We start from the raw sequence: 18,798 nt of genomic DNA, 5'->3' as shown, positions 1-18,798 counted from the left end.
CCTCAAGTTATTGAATATAGATTTTTTCTTAGATTTCATTTGGATAAGTTTTACCATTTTGGTTACAGGGTAACATACAATTCGTGCACTAAAATATGAAATATTTTGGAATTGCCTTTTGTCGTGTTAGTTGTTGTTGCGGTGTTTTTGCAATTACCTAGCAGCTCTATGTAATGTAATGTTATTAACGCCATATTGACACACATTGCCTGTTGGGGTAAAATCTAAGCTAATTACGTGACAGCTTACGTTAGGTTACGTCCTCCCACCCACTGAGCCAGTCAGTGTGTCCCTCTCTCTCGCTCCCTCTCTCCCTGAGCTTGTCTCTTTCTTCTTAGAGTGTTTTTATGCTGCTTTCTTCAAGTGGAAACTTATGGAAGGGAAGAGTTGGAGAGAGGTTGTAGCTTTCGCTCTCTTTATGCTTTTGTTGTTGTTTGCTTTCTTGGTTGCATTACCTGAACACACACACACACACACACACACGATAGAGTAGGGAGTATGAAATGTATGAACTTTTTTGTGGGCGGAGGCGTGGTTAGATGCAATCGTCGACCCACTTTCATAGAATGCTAAAAGTCACGTTAATTGCTTCGACACTTGACTCTGAAGAGGCGGATACTATGCGGATGCCATGCGGATATGCGAATATGTGGATGTGAATAAAGATGCGGATGAAAATGATGTACATACATACATAGATGCTGCTGTGTGTGTGTGTGTGTAGGTGATGCATGTATATGGGGTCAGGTGTATTACCCTCTGCCATCGACCTCATCAGTGGAACGCCACAATGAAAGTGTATCAAATGTGTAAATTCAAGTAAAGTCATCAATGGATTTTAGCCACTTGAACTTTGGGCCATTAAAAGAGAAGAAATCTGCACTTGCATTTGTCATCTTCATCCATCATGGGAAAATTATGACTACTGTCTACCATAATAATCGCCTACTTAGATTCAATCATCAATTTCCATCGACTTAACACATACTCAAAAGACATGGGACAACACGTGCCATGTTGAAGTTGGAGTTGGAGTTGAAGTTAGTCATCCAAGAGAAAAAATATTGAAAAATTTGTTTATGTTTTTTTTTTTTTTCTTTTTGATGTCATAATAACCAGCATTTCCATGATCCTCTCAGCTCTCCCATTCCACTCCCTCCACCTTGTTGGACGTGGTCGGATTTCGAAAGTGAAAACGAAGAGGAGGCAAAAAACAACACAACAACAACCAGAAGAAAACTGAGCCGATTATTCAAATCTGCATTATTTAAAAAGAGCCATCAACATGTATAAAATAATTTTTTTTAATTTTGGTTTTCACTTTCGGTCCATTGATTTCTGACTTATTGAAGTTCGGTTCTAAACGAAAAGGGTCTTCCATCAATTGCAAAAGTAGAGAGATTTTCGACGCTTAGATGATACCCTGTAGTATTGATTGATTTACAGGGTATAAAGCAAACATCAAATATAATGCAAGGTGTTTCTTGTGGGCACAACCGAAAATAAAAGCCAATAAAGAGAGGCTTATTTAACACTTAAAAACTTCGTGGGCGTCTCTTTGTGACGATGCCACCATCTACAGATGCATATATGAATATGTCTTATATAGCAGTTTACCTCGCATTCAATGATAAGAGCCAGAAACCAAACATGACTAAAACACGACGAACACTTTGTACTCTATAAAGAAGTATTTACATTGTTAGTCATTGCTAGTCGATAAATGGTCAGCAATTATTTCTAAAATTCTAAATAAACTTTAATTTATATAAATACGTATTATGACCCACCCACGCACGCACACACACACGTACACACACACGACTCTTTTTCTTGACTATCTATTTAAATGCATAATTGTCATTGGCATCAGGCGAATGACCATTTTTGGTTATTAAGAGTATTAAGGGAAAGAGGTGAAATAATAAACACCAAATAAAGCATTTGTCAGATATCCATAAGCAAAGTGAATAAGAGAGAGAGAGAGAGAGAGAGAGAGAGAGAGAGAGAGAGGGATAAAGAGAGAGGTAGCTAGAGCAGGAGGCATATACAAAAATATTGTTTAAATATTAAATTATTACAAAAAATGTGCATAAATGAATATGGAATGATGAAAATGGTAATGCCATGACACGTTTGTTGTTGTTGTTGTTGTTGTTGTTGTCGTCGTCGTGCTGCCTTGCACATTGCCCGAAATGGGTTGGGGATTCGGGTATGACTGTGGGGATCTCAGATTGCATAGCAGCAACAGCAAATGACATAACACTCAAACGTCAATGGGCCATATTGGCATATCATCATCATCATCATTATTAACATCATCATCATCTTCATTTTCATTTTTAAAGGGGGCTTCTTCAGCTGCAAAGTGTAAAGGGTGGCAAGTTCCATATTTAAAGGATAATACATACAAATACCTTTATAAGAAAATATCGACATCAAAGTCAAGAGAATTTATAAAATATATATTTCATACATTAGTATGAAAAACAAATAAATGAAGCTTATCTCAATTATATTTGGTTCATAGTTCATAATGTTTCTTATTATGCCCTTGAAACAGACCGTAAAGTTGGTTTTGCTATCAAAGAACCTTTTCTTAAAGTTAATAAAGTTAAAAAGTTCGCCAAGTTTTTCCCATCTCCTTTTGAATTGTAATTGCCAATGCTAAAACTAGTTGGGAATTACATAGTTTTCAGTTAAACCAGAAATAAAAAATGTTAAAACAAAATACTAAATCTAATCACAATCATTTTGGCCCCCAAAAAAAAGTGGAATTTTTCCTAGCTTACATGGGTCAAAGATCTCTCTAGTTGGGTGAAGAAATTGAAAAGATTCATTTGAATGTGATGTTTGCTGACAAAGTCAACGGACACAAACCATGTAAAAACATACAAATTATGTCAACTTATTCATAAGCGAGTGAGTGAGTGCATTCATCTTTTCACGAGGATTGAGTTGACACACGAGGATGATGCTGCGCCATGAGGTGAGATGTGATGTGATGTGATGAGATGAGATGGGTAGGGAGGTGGACATGGAATGTGTGACATGGTGGCCAGCATGTCAATTAATTATGCATTCCACACACACGGCGCCGTCTTCACTTTTTGTTTCACTCTCACTCTTACTATGTACATTCCTCGCACCTTTAATCTGAAGACAAGCCAACCTGTCGAATTCGTCCGTTGATCCGTTCTCCGTCCCGGTCTCTGCTTCACTGCCTCTTCATCTCTATCTCTATCTCTATCCGTTTCTCTGTGTCTCGTCTGGCTTCTGTATCTCTATCCCTCCGGTGGCCATCCACTCGGCAGCCTAAAAATGTCGTGCTAAATTCTTTAGACGCTTAAAAATAAAATTGTTTTGCTCTTCCAATTTTGTGTGTTAGTTTTTGTTGTTTCTTTTTTTGCATTTGTCGCGCTTAAAAATAAGCAGAAATATTTAATACCCTATATCTAGGATAAGGTATACATACCACAAAACATTCTCTTGTGAAATGTATAAATATTTGTGTATGATCTAGTTTGAGTTATTTCTGAACTAGGATAACAATTGCTAAATCTTTCCATGGGGGGAGGGGTTCATCAGTCAATATGGTGGAGAGGTATGCTCAAGTCGATGCCTTATCTATTACCTATCTAATGTCTATACATACATATGTACATATATGTATGCTGGTTGTTTTTGCTGTACCGACTGTGTAATTTATTGTTGTTTGCTCTCCTTTCTTCTTTTTCTAATTTGTTTTCAGCACGCAAATTATGTGAGGCAAGCGGCTGAGGACTATTTGGCCCGGCGACAGGCGCGCAACAAATCAATGACACGCTCAATGACTTCCGGCTTGGCTGGCCCCATCCTGGCACTGGGCAATGTGCATTACTTGCCAGCGGCAAAAAGTGGCACCTTTTTTGCCCGCGACAATGTCTCCAACTTTATAACCTGGTGCAAGTGAGTTAACCTTTAGTTTTTGTAAACGTTAACAACTTTAATCGTTAGACGAAGAACAAACAAACTTTTGCTGTAGAATAATAGATTAATTTACTAATTTGAATAGTTTAAATGGATAAATTTGCTTGATAATCGATCATTTAAACGCTCTTTATTTTATTGTCGTTGTTTAGGAAAAGTCTAAAGATCATCGAGTGCCTATTATTCGAAACGGACGATCTGATAATGCGTAAGAATGAGAAGCATGTGATACTCTGCCTCTTGGAGGTGGCCAGACGTGGCGCCAAATTTGGTAAGTGACCCACAACCGAACAACAAATACTCTTCCTTTCGATATCTCATGGCATCTTGCACACACACACTACAGGCATGTTGGCGCCCATGTTGGTACAAATGGAACGGCAAATTGATCGGGAAATCGCTGCCGATATTAAGGCAAACGGCAGCTCAGAGAGTTCCACCCAAACGGAGGTCACAACGGCATCGGATGCTGCAGCTGCAGCAGCAGCAGCAGCGGCAGCGGCGGCGGCGGCAGCAGCCAATGCCACAACGACGACAATAACTAGTGAGAGTTTGGCCATTGAGACGGATCTATATGATAGCGATTCGGAGAATGAGGACGATAGCAATGAGAATCCCATGCTAATGTATGGACCCCAACCTCAGATAATCACAAACGATTTAAAGAGTCTGGATGAGATGGTAAGAAGGATCTGCATTCTGCCTAATATCCTTATGTCCTTTTTGTCAAGCCTTTGAGATTCTCCATTTGCATCTGAGGGGCAAGGGTAGACTTTTCTCTTGTCTCTTTGTGTATAATTTTTTTCTCTTCTTTTTGTTTTTTTGCAACGTTCCTCACGATTTCTTTGTTGCTTTTGTTGTTGTTGTGTTGTCATTTGTTTTAGGTTGTGTTTTTTTTTTTTTTTTTTTTTTTGTTTTGTTTTCTTATTTTTCCCAGCAACTTTTCTTGTTGTCCATTTTTAGCCATGGCTAAAGTTTCCAGTTTCTTACTTGGGCAAAACAAATCAAAAGCCAACAACAACAACAATGCATTTGATAATTGTTTAAACGATTTTTTCCGTTTAGGTTTTTTTTTTTTTTTTTTGTTTTGTTTTGTGCCTAAAAACGGTTAGCCATATTATTCAGTATGTCATCGGATATATACACATCTATAGCTTTATGTTGAGATTTTAACAGAAATTAGCATTCAAATTAGTTAGTGGCCGTCTGAGTAAGAGAAAAGAGAGAGAGAGAAAGGGAGACGAAGGGAGAAAAAGATTAGATAAAATCTCTTCAGATTCCAATTCTATTACCAGTTTGTCTATTTTGTATTTTGTACAGTTTCTTATCCCTCAATATAACACTTTTAAGATACTTCAACTTAATTTAAGTAAATATGATTTAAAATTAGAATTTAAGTAAAGTTTCAAAGTTGTTGAAAATATAGAGAAGAAAATACTTTATTCAAGACCCTGATTAATCCGAAAAACAGGGAGCAACACCTTAAAAATACCTTCCAAACTAAGTGATTCACATTAATGTTGCCTTGTCATGATTTGAAATCTTAGAGCCAAACCACTAAAGTTAGTTTTTAACTACTTTCGAACTTTAAAGGCTTAATATCATCAGAGGGTTTAGATCTTTAATTAAATGGCTGTTTACTCTGGCAAATATAAAGTAATTCGAATCAGGAGAATACATTTTGAACAGCGACTAACTTGGTTGAGTTGTAAAATCTAAATCTAAATCTAAATGTAAAATCTAAATCTTGATGTGTCTGAATCTAAGTAAGAAAAGTATAGAACTTGAATCTGGTGAAGCCTTTAAAATATTAACAATATTGTCCATTGTTATTGTCATTTGAAGAGGTCGCTTTTGTAATGCATAGATAGATTATTCCATTAACTTCAAATAGACATGGTCTAGACTTAGGAGCTACTTTTAGACTATAGACCATAGAGTAGAAATTTCAAAACTCTTAGTAATCACCGCTTATATTTACCTAAATGAATTGAAGGCTCTATTAAACATTAATTAGAGCACAAAATATTTTGATTGCTCACTATGATGGACGAATTCAAAATCTATTAGCTGCTGCCCCCACTCTATCCACGTTAAGTTGTTTTTGCTTACTGGTCGCGACGTGCTCATCTCATCTCATCCATCTCATCTCATCTCATCTCATATTGTAAATTAATTTGACAAGATGTTTCCCGGTGGCGCCAAGCGACGACAACGCTGACGATGTGCCAACAACAATTACAACAATTGAAATTGCCAATGTAATTGCAAGTGTGACGACGACAACATCTAGTAACAACATCAGCAACAACATCGCCCAAGGATTGAGGAGTTAGACAGAGGCAGGCATTAGCAGGGAAAACCAAAACAAAAAACTAATGAAAGCCATGCAAACATTTCCTCACGCCGCTGGGCAGCAATAATCGACAATCGACTGACTTGGTATATAGATGGATCGATGGATGGCTGGTTGGTTGGTTGGTTGGTTGGATGGATGGATAAATAGTTGGTCTTGGCCAGCCACATGCTGACTAAAACATTGTCAGCAGATTGTTGGCCCGGTAGGCAATGCCCTCCCCATCCCCTTGACGTTTACCCGACAAAATTTGCTCCACCAAATTCCGATATTTTGTGTGTCGCTTTGTGTGTGTGTGTGTGGCAGCTTCTGCTGTGGATGTGGCTGCTGCCGCCAAATCAGCAAATAGCCGCAACAACTTGTCGAAAATCAAATGATGTGCCACCACGGCAGCAAACCGAAAAACAAAAAACCAGCCACGATCATTTGTCGCTGTTGCCTGTTTGCTCGAACCGAACCGAACGATCCTCGACTGACTCCCAAATGAAAGCTGTTGGCACGTCCGCATCGTTTGGCTTTGGCATGCGATTTATGGTGAGGCTAGGATCACCACCATTGCCAGCGCCATCGCCATCGCCATCTACATCGACATCGACATGGACATGGACATGGACATCAGCATTGTGTCAGCGCCAAGCTAATCTCGTATGCGTTGCATTTACAGTCACGCCGATCGGTCGATTGCTGCCGATTGCTGCTGATCGGTGAGATCCCCCTCCCCCTGAGTTCACCCACTAAGATTTATTGTCATCATGTCTAGTGGTAGGAGGGAGGTACAATTTTAGGCTCCACCTAAAAACGCATTCAATGTTCCTAGTTCCCAGCTGCCAACTTGAAGTGGTTAGTTAGTTTAGCTGCCGTTGCTGCTGCTCCATGTAACGTCAAAAGCAAAAGAAACAAAAGTTCAAAGGTGCAAATGCGTTTGTCTAACTCTCTGGTCGTCCCCCTCGAACTGCAGTCTCTAGAGCTAACCATTTCCACTTCCCATTCGCAATCTCCTACATCATCCCACCCCCTTCTATGCCTATCTAACTGACGGTCTGTCTGTCTGTCTATCTGTGTGCCTGCCTGTGTGCCTGGCAGTTTTGTTAGTTAGCCAGCCAGGCAGGCAGGCAGCCAGCCAGCTAGCCGACAACACAGTAGCAATCGGTAACTCCAGACATAGACACAAAGCCAGGCCAAATCGTCATTTATTTGTCTGCCTCTGGACACTTGGACAGTTGAACAGACAGAGGAGCAGCAGGCATACGTTGTGAGTTGGGAGTGTTTACAAAATTCCACCAAACCGATCATGAGATACTCTTCATACCTTTTCAAGGTTATAAAGTTCACTTGATAGATTATATGAAAGATCTGCTTTATATGATTATTAGATCAAAATTAGCTGAGCTATTTTCAAAGTGATCTTTGAATCTGACTATCTGAGGGTATACAAAATTTGTTATATTCTTTCGATCATTTTATTTCATTTCTTTCTTACCAAGATTACTTTTTTCTGTTGCTGCTGTTGTTGGGACTTTGTTTTTGTTGTTGTGCCTTTTTTTTCTCCTTTTTGCTCATTTGTTTGATCATTTGTTCGGACAATGGCAGCGCGTGAATTTATGCAGTGAAAACTATGGTGACCCCGATGCTCTAAAGCTCGTTGGGTTTAATAATGCTTGCCTGGAGTTCAGTTCAGTTGAGATGGAGATGATGATGATGATGCCGCCAAAGCCAAAGCCAAAATCGAGTAGCCATGGTCCGGGGTCAATATTATGCAACACTAGACAAAAAAGGGACCAGATACAAACTCTATGCTTTTGTTACCAACTGTACTTAATTAATTTCTTTGCTTTCCCCTTCTTTTCAGGTCAGAGATTTGGTAGAGAAATGCACATGTCCCTCACAGTTCCCAATGGTGCGGGTCTCGGAGGGTAAATATCGCATTGGCGATACCAAAGTCCTCATCTTTGTGCGGGTTAGTATATTAAGAGATTAGCTGAGATTCTTTGAATCGATTTGATTTTTTTGTTTGTTGTTCTTTGAAATTCTATAGATATTACGCTCCCATGTGATGGTTCGTGTTGGCGGCGGATGGGATACATTGTCACATTATTTGGATAAACACGATCCATGTCGTTGTCGGGCCCAGCATCGGAGTTCGGTGGCTGCCCGTCTCATACCGCGGAATTCAACCAATTCATCAAATGGCATTGAGCTGCATAAGGCTCAGGTGATATTCGAAAGGTGAGTGAAAGAGCGAGCAGTGGGAAGGATGAGGCAGAGGTGGCAGTTCCATTTCCATTTCTACAACCAGACGTGGTTGACGGTGAGACTGACTGCAATTAAAAATCAACGCCCCATTACGATTATGGGCCATGCATTAAGTTGTTATCGCTTCTCGCTAATTGCCTGGCATAGAGGACCCGATAATGACATGTTTCTAGTTTGCGTTTTACCCAGATTGCATGCGCTTAAAGGTGCTTAACGCACCTCTCAGCTTACAGAGAGAAAAAAACACAAAAACTGCAAAAACTAAAACACGTCTCAGTACGTTTAAATGGAAACGATGGGATGATGGTGATGATGATGGATGGGGCAAGGGAAAGACGCTCAGGTAGCCACCATTAAGCTTGAGTAGGCGACAATGCTGGATTTTTATAATGGCAATGTTAATCCTTTACACACACACACACACACACACTGACGTCCAATTCGTCCAAAGCTTGTATCTTTTCTAGGCTCTACCCCTTAATCCTTTGGGAAATGTTAACAATAGTAACCTTAGCCCAAAACAGGAACACTTCTGCCCATTTTTGAATTGTATCAACAATTTTCCCTATATCCTCTGTTAAATGTTTTATTTAGAACAAACATGCTTCAAGTAAAACAACTTATAAGACCACATTGACATGAACATTAAATGCTTTTGACTGTAAAAACAGTTTATACATATAACTTGGCTATTGCCAAAAGTCCAGTCTTGGCTGATAAAAGTCAATAACACACATTTGGGTAGCAAATTTTAATAGGTTTTACCAATACTAATTACAATAATGAAGAAGAGGCAAAGAAAGGACTGACTTAATCTTAATCTTACATTAGCAGAATTTCAACTAATTACAGAGAAGAGCCAAAAGTGATACGTTTTAAATGTTTTCTGGTTTACAATCTTCATTATCTTAAAACCGAAAACTATAGCCAATTTAATATATTCTTTTTCGTGCTTAGTTTGCAGGGTATAAACTTTTGGTCATACAAAGATAGATTTTATTTTAGTTTCAATGACAGTTGAAAGGAAAATTAAGAAATTTCAGATTCAAATGATAGTAAGAAGGAAGCAGAAGATACACCCCAAAAGTATGCCACAAAAAATGAGAAATGACTGATGTATCTCAAAATATTGTGTGAGAACTGTCTATGCTTAGGTCTACTTCAATTTCTATAGAGAAACGGTATATGACTTCTATATGGCATTATGGTTTCCTTAATTTCAGATCACCACCGGCAGCTCGACGCATTTTCACACAATACAGCAATGGACCATCTTCCATGCCATCTCCAACGGCAGCGCCAACATCTCTACCAGCCACAGTGAATGGCCAGAGCAACAGTTTGTCACCCAGTCATCCATTGGCACCTGCTGCCATTGCCTCAGTTTCAGCCTCAGCCTCTGTATCACCCTCGGTCAATTCAAAGTATCGCAGCCGGAGTCCCACACCGCAGCGTAAGTTCCATAATCAGACAACGGCAACTGCAACCGGATCAGATCCCTTGACAAATGGCAATGGCAATGGCAATCAGCAATTGCTGGGATCACCCAGTTTAACTCGGCGATCCATGTCGCCAAGCCCACGTCGCTTGATTGATATGCGCAAAAAGCAGAGCTCATTCGAATCGTACAGCAGTGGACCCAAATCTCTGCCCATGACCATGGGATTGAATGACAATGAAGCAGAGACAGCGTCGGTTAATAATGGCATAGCCATTCAGCAGCAAACAGTAGCCAACGGCGAACAGAACAGTTCGACCAAATTCGAAAATATCAGCGACAATGGCAGCGAGATTAGCGATGAGGGATATCGCAGTTTGGGCGTCATACAGGCTAATGCCCAGAAACGTGAATCCCTGCACAGTCAGGCCTCCATAGAGGATGCTGAAAGTAATGGTAAGTATATTATTCACCTCACATGGACTTTCTAATCTGTGAGCTTATCAATTGATATATTCTAAACTCTTTGCAGTGCGTCTTGATCAAACGTCCAGCGATTCGCAAATCTCACCCACAGAGGAGCCCAACGAAACGGAGACAGAGGAGAAAACTGAAGTGGCTGATATATTGGAAGAGGAGGAGGAGCAGCAGCAACAGCAACAACAACAACAAGTGGCAATGCCAGTGTCCCAAGATATTGATGGCGATTACTCTGTCTGTGATGGTCCGCAATCGTTGCCCGCCATTTTGGCACTACCCAAACCCATGGAAATGTTGGATGATAAATTCGAGCGTTCCGGCATCTATATTACCGACGATGCCATCACAGTGGATGTGGCCAAGACCAGTGGCCAGACAATGTCTGCCGGGAATAGTAAAATACCACGTTCGCCCCTTGCCCAGCGGCGACGTAGCATTGACAATAGCACATGCGGCGGAGGGGGAGGAAGTCTTCAGGATTTGAGTACACGATCTGGTCTACCCACAACTTTTAGTCGCAAGCAGCCCGTCTATCGTTCCGTCAGACGACCCCCCTCAAATGGGCCAACTCCTCCGCCACGTACCAAGGGCACTCAATTGCCCATGGTCAGGGATGTGACAAACACATGGAGTGGACGGACACCGACCAGCAAAAAGCGTCCGATTATCAACACTGACACATTTGCCGCTCCCCTGCAGTCATCATCGACGGCTGCGCCCTTTGACCGTGCCTCGAAGGGTCGATCCTCGCAGATACTCTACGACAGCAATGGCCGACGAGTACGCGGATGCACTAGCTCGTTGACCACATCGCCAGTGAAGAATCATGCCTCATCGCCGCTGGCCCAACAGCTTTTGGAAGCGGCCAGCAGTGCCAAGAACGATGCCCAGATACTGGAGAAAATGAAAACTCTCCTCTCACGCTATGCAGCCGGCAATCAGGCCCAAAAACCAAATGGCAATGGCAAGAAGACACCCGTCTATGAGGATTTCACCACAGCCTGGGTCCATAGTAATGGCAATCTGGAGAGATCTGAGAGTTGTTCACCGCCGGCCAAGGCGCGTTCTAAGCGAAGTTCAGCAGCCAGCTCTTGTGGTAGTAGCAATCATTCGACAACTATAGCAATCGCAGGCGCTTCATCTGGAGCAGGAACGTCATCTGCAGCAGCAGCAGCAGCGGCTGTTGTCTCTCCACGCCGGGAGCGTGGCATGTCAAAGATACCGGCGCCAGTGCGTCATCATACAGAGCTTTATTAACGGCGCCAGAAGACGCCAAGCGTCAAGGTTAACTATCTTCCGAGTGTTTTCTGAAAACCAAAATGAAATACGAGCAGCTAACAGCGAGAAGCGTGAAGCGGCCAGCGGGCAGCGGACAGCGGGTTGTGGGTTTATACATAGTGGATTAAGTTAATGTTAAAGCCGAGATGGAATTGTTAAAAATGCTGGATATGATGATGATTATGATAATGATTAAGAGAATGAAATGTATTATGGGGATTAGCCAATTGCACCAAACCGAACCGAACCGAAAACCGATACCGCTCGGCTAACCGTTCCAAAAAACTTTACATCCATATACATACAACAACAAAAAATACATACATATAATTAACATGTAATTGAAATTCGAACTGCCTCATAGGAACAGCATCAGAAGTATCTCCAGATCCAGATTTATAACCAGTCAGCACCTATAAAAATATAAGTACTATATAGTTATAGAGATATATATATATATATAAATATATATTCAACTCCAGCATATCCTTTCCAAATATATTCTCTCTCTCTCTCTTTATATCCTCTGTGACTCTTCTCTTGCTAATACTCTCCCCCACTCTCTCTCTCTCTCTCTCTGCTTGCTTGCTCATCTGGATCTGGGAGAAAAAGAACTTTTACAATCCAAAAAAAAAAAAAAAAAAAAAACTCTTAAAAAAACAAAACTGGAAAAAATTGAGACTAATTTATTGGCGGTTTATTCCCCTCCCTCCCTCTCCGTTTTGGAATTTTGGATTTTTCATTGTTTTTAGAGAAAATTAAATAGTTTTCTAGAAATTTTTAAAAACAAAATGAATAAAAACATAAAAGGAAAAGGAATAAAACTAAACAAAATCAGAGCTAAGTAGAATTTTACCTATTCTTTCTTTCCACTAAATCTCTTTCTCTCTCTCTCTCTGTCTCTCTCTGTATTTCTCTGTCTATGTTTTTGGTATGTAAAAGAAGTTTTCAAATTTCAACAATTTATGTAGAGAGAAAGGTAAAGGAAAGAATTTATTTTTGTACGCAAGCTATGAATGTGTAAAAACAAAAGCTTTTAAATGAGAAAATTAAACTCGATTTTTATATACACACATACATACACAAGGATATATACATATAAGTATATATACATACATATAGTTAGGATCTAATAGAAAGAGAAATGAAATGGAATAGAAACGGAAACGGAAGCGTACGAAATATAAATATAGCAGAAAATTTTGTTTCGTTTCATTTTTCATAGTTTTTTCTTTTTTTTGTTTTTGTTGGTGCTTTTGATTTTTGAAAAAGTTTTAGTCAATTGTTAATTCCAACAACAACAACAACTCGGCACAACCAATACACATAGACGTAGACACACACACACACACACACACACACACTAACTATATACATAAGTATATTATATACATACGAAAACCAAAACTGGATCAAGGTCACAAAATCAAAAAAAAAAAAGTAAATAAATCTGTACGAGAAGAGAAAACTACATATACATATAGCTTTCAGTAGGTGAGAATCATATTTAGCTAATTTTGATATTGTAATAATGTGTATCTAATCCCCCGACAAAATCCATTCAGAAATCTCTGTATAGATTTGCAAGATATATTCGCTTTGATCTAGCTATAATTGATTTTTTCCCCTTTATTTTTTTGCCTTTTAAGGTTTAATATATAAGTATGTTAAGCAATGGAAAGATCTGTGGATCTTTATATGCGATTCCAAAATCATTTTCGTCACACAATTCAAAAAAAAAAAAAAAAAGAACAATAGTTTTAGTTTCATAATTAATGATATATGTATATAAAGCATATATTTTTACTTTTCAGTGCATTTTTTTCGACTATATACAATATATATAGATATAGATCTTGTTTCATTTAAAATCGGCCTTACTTTTCAGTTTATAGTACCTACATATATGCATATACATATATCCTCCAATAACCTATATATAAAGTTTTAGTAATGTAAACCAAATGATTTTCATATATTGGTAACACTTAAATCGAATCGTTAATTATATAGAAGAAAAAGTCATATAAAAATTGTAATTGTTTAACAAGCAAAAATGACAATTTAATTGTTTATAAACACATACATACACACACACACACACTCACACATACACACAACGGGTTGTTAGATAGTTTGTGTATCTTACAGATACCAATTTCACATGGAACCGGAAGACCGAATGGTTTAAATTAATAAATCATAATTAAACTATAAACCTAATATTCAATTTATTTCTAATAACATTACAAGGAGAAAAAAAAATAAAAGAAAACATATAAAATGTATTTTAAATACAAACACAAAAATTCACGAAAATTGTATTCAAACTATAATAAAAATAAAATAAAATAAAAACAAAATAAACAACAACAGCAAATGGCAATGTCAGCAATAACAAGAAAAACATTAATTGATTTTAATCACAAGAATTTAATTAACATTAAAGTAAACATACATATTTAAACATATATACAACACAAGAAAAGAAAAACCGAAATAAAAACGAATAAAAAGAAAAACCTATAAAAACAATTCATCCATATAATGCGTATTTTTATTGTTTTATAATATCGATCCCTGGTTAAACCACTATCTAATCTATGTCAATATAAAGTCATGTCAATAGCTCAGGAATTGACAAAATTCAAGTTAAACAATTCGATTGCTTAATTTAAAGCCATAAAATTTCCAAATCTATATACATATGTACATATATATATTTACACAAACTATCGACCAAAATATCCAAAAACTAGCCGATTGAACAAAATGTAAACTCCATGTAACATAATTTCCGGAATATGTTTTTCTAATCATATTCAAATTGGGAGTAGACAAAATGTAGTTTCGCTGATCTAATTAGTGAACATGTGCGACATGTCTCCATTTATCGCTTGTGGCAGTTGTGACTGCCAGCGCCTTCGATACGCCTCGTTTGTGTGCACCTGTGCCTGGTAATGCTACATGCCAAACAAGCCTTCGTTGGTAGAGGCACATCATCGGACGTATGTATTGTATTTGTTGGTTTCCCCCATCCACAAAATGCCTGGTCCATAGAACATGACAAAATAAATCGTCTAGAGACAAGTGCACATTGAGTCATAATTAGGCCCAGTCAGCCAAGTATATTTTGCAATGTAATTAGTCTATGGCAATGTCTACGCAGTTTTTGTATCCGATCTGCAATCTGATGAAACAGATGTTTAATCTAACAAAAGGACATCTACATCTATATCAAAGTACGATAAGTAACTTTCCGCCATATCCTATCAGAATCTACATATGTATGTCAATTATCTGAGACTTCAGCCTAATTGAAGAATGTCCACAAAATAATCGAGATTTGTAGCAACCTTTTTTTTGCTTTCGACATGTTCCTTTTTAAGATATGATTTCCACCCAAAAAGTATGCTACACATTTTTTTTACGCTCTTCATAGGGCTTGAGGGACCTTAATTGTAGCATTTAAAGGAATTTTTATTTCAACTTTCTAAAGCTTTCTTCAAGAACAAATAGCTTCTGTATGGATGCATATGGATGCCAGATGAAAAGAATTTTCAACCTGACCAATACACATGCTGGTTGTAAATGGATAAAGCAAAACAAAGCAATTCTTTGTTTACTTTCTTTTAAAGACTTTATTAAAGCTCATAAGTTGATATATTTAGATATGAACTTTTGAGCCTGGAATCTATTACAAAGTTTATAATCTACTATATATCTACTATATACACATATACATATAAATATATATATATATCTGCATATATGTATATGACGATGGCTTGGCTTTAATTTAAAGATCACCCAAATCGCCAAGACCACCGCCCAATTCCTTGCCAAATTTAGCCTTCTCCTGACTTTCAGTCCAGGCCTTGGCAATCATTTGCTTTGTCTTTGAATCGCCATCGTTGTACATTTTCTTCATCATGTTGATCAATCCCGATTCAGGATTATCGCTGCTCTTGGACATTTCACTATCCTGTTTCTGTTTTAGACGCTTTTGTATGGCCGTCAGAACGTCCCAGTTTTCACCCTCTTGGGCCTTCTTCAGATAGATGGCCACCATATCGGTTTTGATCTTGCGATAACTCTTCTCCACATCAATGGGATGCAGCAAGTTGTTAACAGTGATGCCAAAATCTTTACCATTCAAATCTCTTACGTAGAGTTGCAATGATGAAGGAGTGTAGTTAACAGTGACGGCATCTTCAGTGCAGTTTTGAACGCCATTTAATGTGATGAAAAGTTTTACAAATTTGGGACTCTGATCCCAGCCATAGTCGGTGAGGTCGTGTAGATATCTGGCCACAGGGGACAATATAATATACCAGGGAATGACGCAATTTAACAAGAACTAACCTCTTGGCTTGTTGGGTAGAGCCACCTGCTTGACGCTCAGCGGCCAGACGAGCCTTAATCTCTAGATTGACAATTTCACGTTCCACCTCTGCTTTGGCCTGGGTGAGGACGCCTTTAACACGCGCACTTTTCGCCTGTTCCAGCAGTGCTGCAAATTCAGCCTCAATGGTTTTTAGCTTGTCGTGAAAATGTAATTAAAGTTAGGATATTTCAATTTAATAACATTCTTGTAACTCACCTCTTCAACGGACATATTTAGCAACAAAAATTTAGTTTTAAATAGAAACTTCGAGTAATTTCTTTTTTGTTTCTGACGCCGGCGCCTTTGGGATGGGAAACTAATCGACTAACTGTTTTCGAATGGTGACAAATGAATATCGATAACTAGGGTTGCCTTTAAACTTTCCGATTTAATTGTATTTAATTTATATAAAAATATTCTATATATATATATATATATAGTTTAAGCATATATATATACGTATTATATATAAATATTCTTTAAAATAAAAAAAAAAACTTTATCGATTAAACTATTCGATTATCAAAAGCTCTAATATAACGGATTTTCTTAAATATTTATTGTGGTATTCTTTATTATCTCCATTTTCGTTGTGTCGTTTGGAAGTTAATTTGTTGTCTTTTTGTTCTGTTAAATATATAAATAGGTAAACAAAGAAAATATGAGCCTGGACGATGAAAGTTTTCCGGCTGATGAGTTATTCGATCAGTTGAGTCCGCATATCCCTAAGCGGCACTTTCAACAGGATTTCAAAGAACATCATCAGCCGGAAGCATTTGAGCGCAATGCTCCGCCATTTTTTTTTAATGATTGCTCTGAGGAGAACTCCTTCGATGAGCCCAATAAAAGTGCAAAGACTTGTGTAAGTGATCCCGTAGGATTGGATCAAGACGATGATCAGGATGATGATGAAGGAAATCCCTCCAACAATGGTAGGTTAAAGTAAGCTCTTACTTCACGCATATTTCGCATATTGTTTTTTTTTTTTAGATAATGGCAAAACGAATCCCCAACTGGGCAATGGACATAGCAGCAAATCCAAATCGTTTCAGGACATCCATTCGGTCTATACCAAACGTCGTTATGCTCATGTGACCAGCAAAGTGGCAAAATATATATCCGATATCGATAAACAGGATCAACAACGACGCAGTTCATCCAATAAAATTCAACATCATAGCTCAATGCCCGAAACTTTAACACCCACAAATTCAAATCCCGTACGGATAGTCAATCTAAGCGATTTCTACGACGTTGACGATGGGGATGAAATGCACAAATCAAAAGAATCCCTGGCAACTGGCAGTGCCATTAAAATTCACGACGTCATTGAATTTGAGCGTCTCGTTAACGAGAATGAACAAATACTGAATGAGAAAGCGGAACTGCAGAATGAGAAGGAGCGCCTGCAATCCTATTGCAATTATCTACAGGAGCGATTCGATAAGAAAGCAATGGAGACAATGCTGCTAAAGAAAAATTTCGATATTATACGAAATGAGCTAACCAATTCCAAAGATAAATTCAAAAGGCAACAAATTCACGGCCACTCAATGGGATCATTAGTTCATCATCCATTGTCTGGTATTGAAAGAAGTACACAAACCGAACGAAGTCTAGAAATAGCTTCATCCAGCAGCTCCCGAATATCAAACTTATCCGATTTGCCAGTGGTAACTCCGCATCCGAATTTAAATTTGAATAATCTCACATATGATAGCAGTGTTGGCTCTATTGAGATCGCCCTGCTGAGTGTTGCACCAGCCAATCCAAATCCAAGAAAGATGAATATTCAGCCATTATCCTTGAACTTCAGCAATGACAGCGTTGAAGTGAATAACAATGGTATTTGCGATTAAATCCAATTTCTTCTTATATTAGACTTATGATTTGTCTTTCAGCTGCACATAGTTCCTCTTCTCGGCCAGGAAGCTCCAATCGCACGGAGAGCAGCCAACCCAGTAGCAACGACTCAGCCATCGACATCGAAGGACATGAACTTCGTTCACCATTCTATGGAGGCAATTGTGAAGGCACCTATTTCTTCGATAAAGGCAATAATCGTGTCGTTAAACTGACAAATCTATTGCCACTTAATCCATCAGCCAAGAATAATAAAAGAGCCACTACGGCGAACAATAGCGATCGGAATACCAATATGTTGGATCAGTCTTTAATATCCACGCAAGGAGTTCCGTTGATGCGTTCAAAACCAACTTTGGGCACGCGGCTACTGCGTCTCTTTGGACCCTGTACACGGTGTCACGACCCCCACAATCAATCGGCCAACGCTAGTAGTGTCACTTACACAGTGTCCCTTCCTCTTCTGGATGATGAGGCCTACAATCGGAATCGTAATCGCAATATGTGATAATCTATTTATTTATTTATACTATATTTATTTATTTATTGTCTTATATTAATTTTTTTTTATTTTTTGTGTCCACTGTATATCCGAGCATTATTTATTCGTCGTCCATAATTTTGTGAATATATCATTCAATTCCTCAAATATTATCCCGCCCAATCGATAATTTTCTTATCACCCTTATTAGGGTGTTGGTGTCATCACCGGAACTACCAATTATCGATAACTCGCCAAACAGCCCAGCCAGAGGAATACCAACAAAATAACAC

At 38.5% G+C, this 18,798-nt stretch overlaps 3 protein-coding genes across 5 annotated transcripts in view; 2 read left to right on the top strand and 1 right to left on the bottom strand.

Moving 5' to 3' along the window:
* Nucleotides 1-12,271, top strand: part of pigs (pickled eggs) — a 57,171-nt gene extending 44,900 nt beyond the window's left edge. For all 3 annotated transcript variants that reach the window (XM_068302995.1, XM_068302997.1, XM_068302996.1), the window contains 7 exons: nt 3,752-3,948; nt 4,122-4,240; nt 4,316-4,650; nt 8,175-8,282; nt 8,361-8,551; nt 9,802-10,472; nt 10,549-12,271. In XM_068302995.1, the coding sequence (XP_068159096.1) occupies nt 3,752-3,948; nt 4,122-4,240; nt 4,316-4,650; nt 8,175-8,282; nt 8,361-8,551; nt 9,802-10,472; nt 10,549-11,753 (2,826 nt within the window). In that variant the 3' untranslated portion in view covers nt 11,754-12,271. The remainder of the gene's footprint in view (nt 1-3,751; nt 3,949-4,121; nt 4,241-4,315; nt 4,651-8,174; nt 8,283-8,360; nt 8,552-9,801; nt 10,473-10,548) is intronic.
* A 3,117-nt stretch (nt 12,272-15,388) lies between these two features.
* On the bottom strand, nt 15,389-16,499 carry LOC137586764 (calcyclin-binding protein). Its single transcript, XM_068302917.1, has 3 exons — nt 16,378-16,499; nt 16,140-16,315; nt 15,389-16,081 (listed from the first exon to the last, which is right to left on the bottom strand). Exons 1-3 carry the CDS (start codon nt 16,390-16,392, stop codon nt 15,574-15,576), a joined length of 699 nt encoding a protein of 232 aa, XP_068159018.1. The 5' UTR covers nt 16,393-16,499; the 3' UTR covers nt 15,389-15,573.
* A 252-nt stretch (nt 16,500-16,751) lies between these two features.
* On the top strand, nt 16,752-18,673 carry swa (swallow). The gene is made up of 3 exons (XM_068303898.1): nt 16,752-17,093; nt 17,152-18,006; nt 18,063-18,673. Exons 1-3 carry the CDS (start codon nt 16,823-16,825, stop codon nt 18,530-18,532), a joined length of 1,596 nt encoding a protein of 531 aa, XP_068159999.1. The 5' UTR covers nt 16,752-16,822; the 3' UTR covers nt 18,533-18,673.
* Nucleotides 18,674-18,798: the final 125 nt, after the last annotated feature.

This window comes from Drosophila tropicalis, unplaced genomic scaffold, assembly GCF_018151085.1.
Source record: "Drosophila tropicalis isolate 14030-0801.00 unplaced genomic scaffold, ASM1815108v1 contig_158, whole genome shotgun sequence".
In the NCBI taxonomy this organism is placed as follows: Eukaryota; Metazoa; Arthropoda; class Insecta; order Diptera; family Drosophilidae; genus Drosophila; species Drosophila tropicalis.
This window is presented reverse-complemented; position numbering and strand designations above follow the sequence as displayed.